The sequence below is a fragment of the Oncorhynchus masou genome, chromosome 29 (genome assembly GCF_036934945.1).
Source record: "Oncorhynchus masou masou isolate Uvic2021 chromosome 29, UVic_Omas_1.1, whole genome shotgun sequence".
Taxonomy (NCBI): domain Eukaryota; kingdom Metazoa; phylum Chordata; class Actinopteri; order Salmoniformes; family Salmonidae; genus Oncorhynchus; species Oncorhynchus masou.
Genome location: NC_088240.1, coordinates 95,840,818 through 95,854,314, shown reverse-complemented (window position 1 = coordinate 95,854,314; position 13,497 = coordinate 95,840,818). Strand labels below are relative to the sequence as shown.

Sequence of the window (13,497 nt, the reverse complement as noted above, 5' to 3'; positions counted from 1 at the left end):
CCACCTTGGGGACAGGGCTACTGATCCACTAACACAGACAGATGAGGCCTGTTATCTGGGATGGTTGACCACCTTGGGGACAGGGCTACTGATCCACTAACACAGACAGATGAGGCCTGTTATCTGGGATGGTTGACCACCTTGGGGACAGGGCTCCTGATCCACTAACACAGACAGATGAGGCCTGTTATCTGGGCTGGTTGACCACCTTGGGGACAGGGCTACTGATCCACTAACACAGACAGATGAGGCCTGTTATCTGGGCTGGTTGACCACCTTGGGGACAGGGCTCTTGATCCACTAACACAGACAGATGAGGCCTGTTATCTGGGATGGTTGACCACCTTGGGGACAGGATCCACTAACACAGACAGATGAGGCCTGTTGTCTGGGATGGTTGACCATCCACTAACACAGACAGATGAGGCCTGTTATCTGGGCTGGTTGACCACCTTGGGGACAGGGCTCCTGATCCACTAACACAGACAGATGAGACCTGTTATCTGGGCTGGTTGACCACCTTGGGGACAGGGCTACTGATCCACTAACACAGACAGATGAGGCCTGTTATCTGGGCTAGTTGACCACCTTGGGGACAGGGCTACTGATCCACTAACACAGACAGATGAGGCCTGTTATCTGGGCTGGTTGACCACCTTGGGGACAGGGCTCTTGATCCACTAACACAGACAGATGAGACCTGTTATCTGGGCTGGTTGACCACCTTGGGGACAGGGCTACTGATCCACTAACACAGACAGATGAGGCTTGTTATCTGGGCTGGTTGACCACCTTGGGGACAGGGCTCCTGATCCACTAACACAGACAGATGAGGCCTGTTATCTGGGCTGGTTGACCACCTTGGGGACAGGGCTCCTGATCCACTAACACAGACAGATGAGGCCTGTTATCTGGGCTGGTTGACCACCTTGGGGACAGGGCTACTGATCCACTAACACAGACAGATGAGGCCTGTTATCTGGGCTGGTTGACCACCTTGGGGACAGGGCTCCTGATCCACTAACACAGACAGATGAGGCCTGTTATCTGGGCTGGTTGACCACCTTGGGGACAGGGCTCCTGATCCACTAACACAGACAGATGAGGCCTGTTATCTGGGCTGGTTGACCACCTTGGGGACAGGGCTACTGATCCACTAACACAGGGACAGGGCTGACCACCTTGATCCACTAACACAGACAGATGAGGCCTGTTATCTGGGCTGGTTGACCACCTTGGGGACAGGGCTACTGATCCACTAACACAGACAGATGAGGCCTGTTATCTGGGCTGGTTGACCACCTTGGGGACAGGGCTCTTGATCCACTAACACAGACAGATGAGGCCTGTTATCTGGGCTGGTTGACCACCTTGGGGACAGGGCTACTGATCCACTAACACAGACAGATGAGGCCTGTTATCTGGGCTGGTTGACCACCTTGGGGACAGGGCTACTGATCCACTAACACAGACAGATGAGGCCTGTTATCTGGGCTGGGACCACCTTGGGGACAGGGCCTGATCCACTAACACAGACAGATGAGGCCTGTTATCTGGGCTGGTTGACCACCTTGGGGACAGGGCTACTGATCCACTAACACAGACAGATGAGGCCTGTTATCTGGGCTGGTTGACCACCTTGGGGACAGGGCTCCTGATCCACTAACACAGACAGATGAGACCTGTTATCTGGGCTGGTTGACCACCTTGGGGACAGGGCTCTTGATCCACTAACACAGACAGATGAGGCCTGTTATCTGGGATGGTTGACCACCTTGGGGACAGGGCTACTGATCCACTAACACAGACAGATGAAAATACATTTCTAGTATCCAGTATGTCACCGAGTATACTCTCTCTCTCTTTGTCCCACTCTCTCCTCTCTCTCTCTTCTCTTCTCGTCTGCCAATCATTCATATCTCCAGCAGTATTTATCTAACTCCAGGCAGGCAGGAGGCAGACAGTAGTAGTTATCTCAGGTGATATCTGCTCATGCGTCAGTCTGGACTGTACCTGGTTCTGGTTCCACTACCCTGACATGGATGGAATGGCCCGTAGTTGTTATCTCAGGTCAGTCAGGACTGTACCTGGTTCTGGTTCTACTACCCTGACATGGATGGAATGGTCCGTAGCTGTTATCTCAGGTCAGTCAGGACTGCACCTGGTTCCACTACCCTGACATGGATGGAATGGTCCGTAGTTGTTATCTCAGGTCAGTCAGGACTGTACCTGGTTCTGGTTCCACTACCCTGACATGGATAGAATGGTCCGTAGCTGTTATCTCAGGTCAGTCAGGACTGTACCTGGTTCTGGTTCTACTACCCTGACATGGATGGAATGGCCCGTAGTTGTTATCTCAGGTCAGTCAGGACTGTACCTGGTTCTACTACCCTGACATGGATGGAATGGTCCGTAGCTGTTATCTCAGGTCAGTCAGTACTGTACCTGGTTCTACTACCCTGACATGGATGGAATGGTCCGTAGCTGTTATCTCAGGTCAGTCAGTACTGTACCTGGTTCTACTACCCTGACATGGATGGAATGGTCCGTAGCTGTTATCTCAGGTCAGTCTGGACTGTACCTGGTTCTACTACCCTGACATGGATGGAATGGCCTGTAGCTGTTATCTCAGGTCAGTCAGGACTGTACCTGGTTCCACTACCCTGACATGGATGGAATGGTCCGTAGCTGTTATCTCAGGTCAGTCAGGACTGTACCTGGTTTTGGTTCCACTACCCTGACATGGATGGAATGGTCCGTAGCTGTTATCTCAGGTCAGTCAGGACTGTACCTGGTTCTGATTCTACTACCCTGACATGGATGGAATGGTCCGTAGCTGTTATCTCAGGTCAGTCAGGACTGTACCTGGTTTTGGTTCCACTACCCTGACATGGATGGAATGGTCCGTAGCTGTTATCTCAGGTCAGTCAGGACTGTACCTGGTTCTACTACCCTGTCATGGATGGAATGGCCTGTAGCTGTTATCTCAGGTCAGTCAGGACTGTACCTGGTTCTGGTTCTACTACCCTGACATGGATGGAATGTAGCTGTTATCTCAGGTCAGTCAGGACTGTACCTGGTTCTGGTTCTACTACCCTGACATGGATGGAATGGCCTGTAGTTGTTATCTCAGGTCAGTCAGGACTGTACCTGGTTCTGGTTCTACTACCCTGACATGGATGGAATGGCCCGTAGTTGTTATCTCAGGTCAGTCAGGACTGTACCTGGTTCTGATTCCACTACCCTGACATGGATAGAATGGCCCGTAGCTGTTATCTCAGGTCAGTCAGGACTGTACCTGGTTCTACTACCCTGACATGGATGGAATGGCCCGTAGCTGTTATCTCAGGTCAGTCAGGACTGTACCTGGTTCTGGTTCTACTACCCTGACATGGATGGAATGGTCCGTAGCTGTTATCTCAGGTCAGTCAGGACTGTACCTGGTTCTGGTTCTACTACCCTGACATGGATGGAATGGCCCGTAGCTGTTATCTCAGGTCAGTCAGGACTGTACCTGGTTCTACTACCCTGACATGGATGGAATGGCCCGTAGTTGTTATCTCAGGTCAGTCAGGACTGTACCTGGTTCTGGTTCTACTACCCTGACATGGATGGAATGGCCTGTAGCTGTTATCTCAGGTCAGTCAGGACTGTACCTGGTTCCACTACCCTGACATGGATGGAATGGTCCGTAGTTGTTATCTCAGGTCAGTCAGGACTGTACCTGGTTCTGGTTCTACTACCCTGACATGGATGGAATGGTCCGTAGCTGTTATCTCAGGTCAGTCAGGACTGTACCTGGTTCTGGTTCCACTACCCTGACATGGATGGAATGGCCCGTAGCTGTTATCTCAGGTCAGTCAGGACTGTACCTGGTTCCACTACCCTGACAGGGTTAAATGCTGATTTATTTCTTTGGAGGTAGTTGGACTTCAAGATTTTACTACCCTTGAAATGGATGGAATGGTCCTCCACTTCTCCTATCTCTGTCTTCACAACTCCTCCTGTTTCTAGGTTCTAATTTTAATTGAATTGTTTAAATGTAACCTTTATTTAACTAGGCAAGTCAGGACTGTACCTGGTTCTATTTCCACTACCCTGACATGGATGGAATGGCCCGTAGCTGTTATCTCAGGTCAGTCAGGACTGTACCTGGTTCTGGACTCCTACTACCCTGACATGGATGGAATGGCCTGGATTTGAACCAGGGACTGTAGTTCCCTACCCTGACATGGATGGAATGTCTTAGTTATCTCAGGTCACTCTGGGACTGTACCTGGTTCTGGTCCACCCTGACATGGAAATGGTTCATTCTCAACATGCTCTGGTTTGTTCTAGTACCCAGACATGGATGGAATGGTTCAAACTGTCAATCTGTCAGTCAGGACTGTCTGGACAGAATGACCCTGACATGGATGGAATGGTCCTAGCTGTTATCTCAGGTCAGTCAGGACTGTACCTGGTTCTGGTTCTACAACCCTGACATGGATGGAATGGCCCGTAGCTGTTATCTCAGGTCAGTAGGACTGAACCTGGTTCTGGTTCCACTACCCTGACATGGATGGAATGGTCCGTAGCTGTTATCTCAGGTCAGTCAATGGGTGACCTGACATCAGTCTGACATGGATGGAATGACCCTAGTTGATCTCAGGTTATCCAGGACTCATCCTGGTTCTGGCAGTGTGACATGGATGGAATGGTTAGAGCATTGGACTAGTAACTGTAAGGTTGCAAGTTCAAATACCTGAGCTGACATGGTACAAAATCTGTCGTATCTGTCCCCTGAACAGACCTGAGATAACCCACTACCCTGACATGGATGAAATGAATTTGTTCTTAACTGACTTGCCTAGTAAAATTAAGGTTAAAATAAAAAAAACATAAAAAGAATGATGGCATCATCTGTATCTCAAGGGCAGAATTCATACTGGTCATTTATCACTCTGACATGGATGGAATGGAGTAGTTGTTATCTCAGGTCAGTCAGGACTTACCTGGTTCTGGTTCTACTACCCTGACATGGATGGAATGGTCCGTAGTTGTTATCTCAGGTCAGTCAGGACTGTACCTGGTTCTGGTTCTATACCCTGAATGGATGGAATGGTCTGTTTTGTTATCTCAGGTCATTTAAAGGTGTACCTGTTCTGTTCTCACCCTGACATGGATGGAATGGTGCAGTCGGACTCATTTTCAGTGCCTTAACACTACCTTAAGAATGAATGGAATGCAGTCCTGACGTTGAAGAGCCCTCAGGTCAGTCAGGAGCTGACAGCTGGTTATTGTCTGCCCTGACATGGATGGAAGTAGCAGACTCTGCCTGCCGACTGGTTCCACTCACCCTAACATGGATGGAATGGTCCGCCTCCGTTTATGTGGAAACAGTTGACTGTACCTGGTCGGTACGTCATAGCCATGTTAAATGGATGGAAATCAGGAGTGTTATCTCAGGTATGAGGAATGTGCTGTTCTGGTTCTACTACCCTGACATGGATAGAATGGGCTGCCTGTCTGTCTCAGGACTGACCTGGTCATGTGACAGGGAAATGCTGTTATTTCTTTGTCTAGTTGATGTCATGTGACAGAAATGAGGCTGACCTCCACTGTCTCTTGATGTCATGTGACAAATCCTCCTGTCTGTGTCTCCTGATGTCATGTGACAGAAATGTAACCTTTATTTAACTGAAGTCATGTGACAAATTAGTATTTACCTGTCTGTCTCCTGATGTCATGTGACAGTTGAAATGTCTGCCTGTCTGTCTCTTGATGTCATGTGATAACTGGACCGTCTTCTCCTGACAGTCATGTGGGGAGAACATCTGCCAGTCAAGTCAATGGGTGAAATGACATCAGTCTGGAGGGAAGGCTGCCTGTCTCTCTGACCTACAGATTCACCCGTGACTCACATGACGGCATCATCTGTATCCGGGCAGAAGAGGCTGCCTGTCATTTATCTCTCTGTCTGTCTCCTAATGTCATGTGACAGAGGCTGCCTGAAGGCTGTCAGTCAGTGAGGATTGTCCCCCATGTGATATTAATGCTTAGCCATCTGTCATCATCATCATCATCATATCAAACACTGCCTGTTTTGTCCTGATGTCATTTAAAGGTGTTGCTGTCAGCCTGTCTGTCTCCTGACGTCATTTTGTGCCTTAACACTACTTAAGAATGAATGTCTGTCTCCTGACGTCATGTGAAGAGAGAGGGAAGCTGACAGCAGTTATTGTCTGCCCTGCAGTCAAGTGCCAGAGAGCCTGCCTGTCTGTCTCACCTACATGTCATGTGACAGATGCGCTGCCTCCGTTTATGTGGAAACAGTTGACTGACAGAGACGTCTAGCCATGTTAAATGTCTCAAATCATGTGAAATGAGAGGGGACTGCCTGAATCTGTGCTGTTTGATGTCATGTGACAGAGAGAGGCCTGCCTGTCTGTCTCCTGACGTCATGTGACAGAGAGAGGCTGCCTGTCTGTCTCCTGACGTCACGTGACAGAGAGAGGCTGCCTGTCTGTCTCCTGACGTCATGTGACAGAGAGAGGCTGCCTGTCTGTCTCCTGACGTCATGTGACAGAGAGAGGCTGCCTGTCTGTCTCCTGACGTCATGTGACAGAGAGAGGCTGCCTGTCTGTCTCCTGACGTCATGTGACAGAGAGAGGCTGCCTGTCTGTCTCCTGACGTCACGTGACAGAGAGAGGCTGCCTGTCTGTCTCCTGACGTCATGTGACAGAGAGAGGCTGCCTGTCTGTCTCCTGACGTCATGTGACAGAGAGAGGCTGCCTGTCTGTCTCCTGACGTCATGTGACAGAGAGAGGCTGCCTGTCTGTCTCCTGATGTCATGTGACAGAGGCTGCCTGTCTGTCTCCTGACGTCATGTGACAGAGAGAGGCTGCCTGTCTGTCTCCTGACGTCATGTGACAGAGAGAGGCTGCCTGTCTGTCTCCTGATGTCATGTGACAGAGAGAGGCTGCCTGTCTGTCTCCTGATGTCATGTGACAGAGGCTGCCTGTCTGTCTCCTGACGTCATGTGACAGAGAGAGGCTGCCTGTCTGTCTCCCTCCTGACGTCATGTGACAGAGAGAGGCTGCCTGTCTGTCTCCCTCCTGACGTCATGTGACAGAGAGGCTGCCTGTCTGTCTCCTGACGTCATGTGACAGAGAGAGGCTGCCTGTCTGTCTCCTGACGTCATGTGACAGAGAGAGGCTGCCTGTCTGTCTCCTGACGTCATGTGACAGAGGCTGCCTGTCTGTCTCCTGATCTGATGGATGCTGTAGACCTGTTTAGTCTGTGTGATCAGTATTCAGCACCACCACTACAGTGGCAGACACACTAACACAGATAGAGCTGTTGACACTACACTTCTCTGTGGTCTATCAGATGATACTGGAGCACAGAGCCTTCTAGTACTGGTACTTAGTCTCTGTGTGATCAGTATTCAGACACACAGAATACTACTACTAATACTACTACTACTGTTACTACTACTCCTACTACTGTTACTACTACTACTACTACTGGTACTACTACTACTGTTACTACTACTACTGTTACTACTACTACTACTACTACTACTACTACTACTACTACTACTTGTACTACTACTACTGCTGCTGCTACTACTACTACTGATACCACTACTACTACTGTTACTACTACTACTACTACTACTACTACTACTACTACTACTACTACTTGTACTACTACTACTGCTGCTGCTACTACTACTACTGGTACTACTACTACTACTACTGGTACTACTACTACTAGAACTGGTACTACTACTAATACTACTACTGGTACTACTACTACTGGTACTACTACTACTACTACTGTTACTACTACTACTACTACTGTTACTACTACTACTACTACTGTTACTACTACTACTACTAATGGTACTACTACTACTACTGGTTCTACTACTACTGCTGCTGCTACTACTACTACTACTGTAACTACTACTACTACTACTGTTACTACTACTACTACTAATGGTACTACTACTACTACTACTTGTACTACTACTACTACTGCTGCTGCTACTACTACTACTGATACCACTACTACTACTGTTACTACTACTACTACTACTACTGTTACTACTACTACTACTACTACTGTTACTACTACTATTACTACTACTAATGGTACTACTACTACTACTACTATCAGATGATACTGGCGCACAGAGCCTTCTAGTACTGGTACTTAGTCTCCGTGTGATCAGTATTCAGACACACTAACAGATATGGCTGCTTTATGCTGTTACACACTTCTCTATGGTGTATTACTCCATTGGAATAGCACAGAGGACAGATAATATATTAATACTATTACTACTACTACTACTGTTACTACTACTACTGTTACTACTACTACTACTACTGTTACTACTACTACTACTACTACTACTGTTACTACTACTACTACTACTACTACTACTACTGTTACTACTACTACTACTGTTACTACTGTTACTACTACTACTACTACTGTTACTACTACTACTACTACTGTTACTACTACTACTGTTACTACTACTACTACTACTGTTACTACTACTAATTCTATTACTGTTACTACTACTACTACTACTACTGTTACTACTACTACTGTTACTACTACTGTTACTACTGTTACTACTACTACTGTTACTACTACTACTGTTACTGCTACTACTACTACTGTTACTACTACTACTACTACTGTTACTACTACTACTACTACTACTGTTACTACTACTACTACTACTACTGTTACTACTACTAATACTACTGTTACTACTACTACTACTAATGTTACTACTACTACTACTACTGGTACTACTACTACTACTACTACTGGTAACATCCAGATTTACTGTCTGGTCTGACCAGGGGATACTACTACTACTACTGGTACTACTACTACTACTACTACTGCTACTACTACTACTACTACTACTACTACTGCTACTACTACTACTACTACTGCTGCTACTACTACTACTGTTGCTGCTACTACTACTACTGTTGCTGCTACTACTACTACTGTTACTACTACTACTACTACTGCTGTTACTACTACTACTACTACTACTGTTACTGCTACTACTACTACTACTACTGTTACTACTACTACTACTACTACTACTGGTACTACTACTACTACTACTGGTAACATCCAGATTTACTGTCTGGTCTGACCAGGGAATACTACTACTACTACTGGTACTACTACTACTACTACTACTACTGTTACTACTACTGCTACTACTATAACAGGTACTACTGTTACTACTACTACTACTACTACTACTACTGTTACTACTACTACAACTGCTACTACTGTTACTACTACTACTACTACTACTACTAGTACTACTACAGGTACTACTACAACTACTACTACTACTACTACTACTACTACTACTACTACTACTACTAGTACTACTACTGCTACTACTACAACTACTACTACTGTTACTACTACTGTTACTACTACTACTACTACTACTAGTACTACTACAGGTACTACTACTATAAAAGCGTATGAATAAACAGTAACATCCAGATTTACTGTCTGGTCTGACCAGGGAATTGACCGACTGACTGGGATGTGGCTTAGTTACAACATTCATTACAACAGCCTTTGACTGAAGTGTATTACAGTATAATCCGTGTTTCAGCGGAGAGGAATTACTGCCTGTGGCGTAATCCGCTGTGAGTCTCTCACCAAACACAGACAGACCCCTGTGAAAGACAATCCAATCCCTTGCTCAACGAAGCTGTCACCAGACCTTCCTGTCATGACTGAAAGGGAATGTGGTGTTGTTTAGGACGCACCCTCAGTGTTTTCATACACTCAGGTACTCCTCTGTTTCTACAGAGCCAGTCTCAAGCTCCTACTACTACTACTGGTACTACTACAGGTACTACAGGTACTACTACTACAGGTACTACTACTACTACTACTGGTACTACTACTACAACTACTACTACTACTGCTACTACTGTTACTACTACTACTACTACTGTTACTACTACTACTACTACTACTACTACTGTTACTACTACTACTACTACTGTTACTACTACTACTACTACTACTGTTACTGCTACTACTACTACTACTACTACTGTTACTACTACTACTACTACAGGTACTACTACTACTACTACTGGTACTACTACAGGTACTACAACTACTACTACAGATACTACAGGTACTACTACTACTACTACTACTACAGGTACTACTACTACTACTACTACTGGTACTACTACTACAACTACTACTACTACTGCTACTACTGTTACTACTACTACTACTACTGTTACTACTACTACTACTACTACTACTGTTACTACTACTACTACTGTTACTACTACTACTACTACTGTTACTGCTACTACTACTACTACTACTGTTACTACTACTACTACTACAGGTACTACTACTACTACTACTACTGGTACTACTACTACAACTACTACTACTGGTACTACTACTACTGGTACTACTACTACTACTGCAGGCACTACTACTACTACTACTACTGGTACTACTACTACAACTACTACTGCTACAACTACTACTACAACTACTACTACTGGTACTACAGGTACTACTACTACAGGTACTACTACTACTACTACTGGTACTACTACTACAACTACTACTACTGGTACTACTACTACAACTACTACTACTGGTACTACAGGTACTACTACTACAGGTACTACTACTACTACTACTGGTACTACTACTACTACTACTACTACTACTACTACTACTACTACTACTGGTACTACTACTACTACTACTACAGGTACTACTACTACAGGTACTAATACAACTACTACTACAGGTACTACTACTACAGGTACTACTACTACTACAGGTACTACAACTACTACTACTGGTACTACAACTACTACTACAGGTACTACTACTACTACTACTACTACTACTACAGGTACTACTACTACTACTACTACTACTACTGGTACTACTACTACAACTACTACTACTGGTACTACTACTACAACTACTACTACTGGTACTACTACTACAACTACTACTACTGGTACTACAGGTACTACTACTACAGGTACTACTACTACTACTACTGGTACTACTACTACAACTACTACTACTACTACTACTACTACTACTACTACTGGTACTACTACTACTACTACTACAGGTACTACTACTACAGGTACTAATACAACTACTACTACAGGTACTACTACAGGTACTACTACTACAGGTACTACTACTACTACAGGTACTACAACTACTACTACAGGTACTACTACTACTACTACTACTACTGGTACTACTACTACTACTACTACTGGTACTACTACTACAACTACTACTACTGGTACTACTACTACAACTACTACTACTGGTACTACTACTACAACTACTACTACTGGTACTACAGGTACTACTACTACAGGTACTACTACTACTACTACTGGTACTACTACTACAACTACTACTACTACTACTAATGGTACTACTAACTACTACTAATACTAATGGTACTACTAACTACTACTACTACTACTACTGGTACTACTACTACTACTACTACTACAGGTACTACTACTACAGGTACTACTACAGGTACTACTACAGGTACTACTACTACAGGTACTACTACTACTACAGGTACTACAACTACTACTACTGGTACTACTACTACTACTACTACTACTACAGGTACTACTACTACTACAGGTACTACTACTACTACTACTACTACTACTGGTACTACTACTACTACTACTACTGGTACTACTACTACTACTACTACTACTACTGGTACTACTACAACTACTACTACAGGTACTACTACTCCTGGTACTACTACTACTGGTACTACTACTACTACTACTACTGGTACTACTACTACTACTACTACTGGTACTACTACTACTACTACTACTACTACAGGTACTACTACTCCTGGTACTACTACTACTGGTACTACTACTACTACTACTACTACTACTGGTACTACTACAACTACTACTACAGGTACTACTACTACAGGTACTACTACTACTGGTACTACTACTACTACTACTACTACTACAGGTACTACTACAGGTACTACTACTAACTCAGGTACTCCTCTGTTTCTACAGAGCCAGTCTCAAGCTCTCCTGATCCCCTGGTTAAATACAGTGGTATGGCTGGGAGCTCCGGTTGCCAGGTGGTTGCCGTGTGGTCCCTCCCAGCCAGAGTCAGTCAGGCAGTTGATGTATAGTGTCCCAATTGGCACCATATTCCCACACAAAGTGCACTACTTTTGACCAGAGCCCTATGGACCCTGGTAAAAAGTAGCACAAAATAGGGAACAGGGTGCTGTTTGTCAGGCAGCTGATTTATGGAAGACATGGCTATCTGTTGTTATTAATGTCTGTGACATAAAGGGTCTGTGATTATCTGTGCATTGCAGCAGGCCGCACAGAGACAACCGCTGCTCTCCTCTCCTTCAACATCCACTCGCTCATTCTCTCTGTCTCTCTGGCTCTCTGTCTGTTCTACTACTACAACTACACTATTCTCTTTCCTGTGTGTGTCTGTGTGTTTATGACCAATAAAATACGACAGCCAGATCTAATGCTGTTTAGAGTAGAGATCTCCTTCACTGATATCTGGGTCACTGCTATCTAAGGATTATATATTTATTTGTGTAGAAGAGAAACATTAGGCTATACAGAAAATATCAGCAGGCTAGATAGGACACGCTAGGAGAAGTGGTGGCCAGGCAGGAAGATTACAGAGTGACTACAGGCTAGATAGGACACGCTAGGAGAAGTGGTGGCCAGGCAGAAAGATTACAGAGTGACTGCAGGCTAGATAGGACACACTAGGAGAAGTGGTGTCCAGGCAGGAAGACTACTGAGTGACTACAGGCTAGATAGGACACGCTAGGAGAAGTGGTGGCCAGGCAGGAAGACTACAGAGTGACTGCAGGCTAGATAGGACACGCTAGGAGAAGTGGTGGCCAGGCAGAAAGATTACAGAGTGACTGCAGGCTAGATAGGACACGCTAGGAGAAGTGGTGGCCAGGCAGGAAGATTACAGAGTGACTGCAGGCTAGATAGGACACGCTAGGAGAAGTGGTGGCCAGGCAGGAAGACTACTGAGTGATAAGGGCTAGATAGGACACGCTAGGAGAAGTGGTGTCCAGGCAGGAAGACTACAGAGTGACTACAGGCTAGATAGGACACGCTAGGAGAAGTGGTGTCCAGGCAGGAAGACTACTGAGTGACTACAGGCTAGATAGGACACGCTAGGAGAAGTGGTGGCCAGACAGAAAGACTACAGAGTGACTGCAGGCTAGATAGGACACGCTAGGAGAAGTGGTGGCCAGGCAGGAAGATTACAGAGTGACTGCAGGCTAGATAGGACACGCTAGGAGAAGTGGTGGCCAGGCAGGAAGACTACTGAGTGATAAGGGCTAGATAGGACACGCTAGGAGAAGTGGTGTCCAGGCAG

At 45.7% G+C, this 13,497-nt stretch overlaps 2 protein-coding genes across 4 annotated transcripts in view; one reads left to right on the top strand and one right to left on the bottom strand.

Moving 5' to 3' along the window:
• The window catches only part of LOC135521018 (protein MTSS 1-like), a 176,133-nt gene that overhangs the window by 73,858 nt on the left and 88,778 nt on the right, over positions 1 to 13,497 (top strand). The window lies entirely within an intron of this gene.
• Positions 7,592 to 10,794, bottom strand: LOC135521379 (uncharacterized; the record flags this gene model as incomplete). Its single annotated transcript, XM_064947281.1, has 6 exons — positions 7,592 to 8,172; positions 8,341 to 8,834; positions 8,868 to 9,140; positions 9,180 to 9,488; positions 9,663 to 9,678; positions 9,909 to 10,794. Coding segments are annotated over 6 exons (2,559 nt in total), but the record flags the coding sequence as incomplete, so codon positions are not given.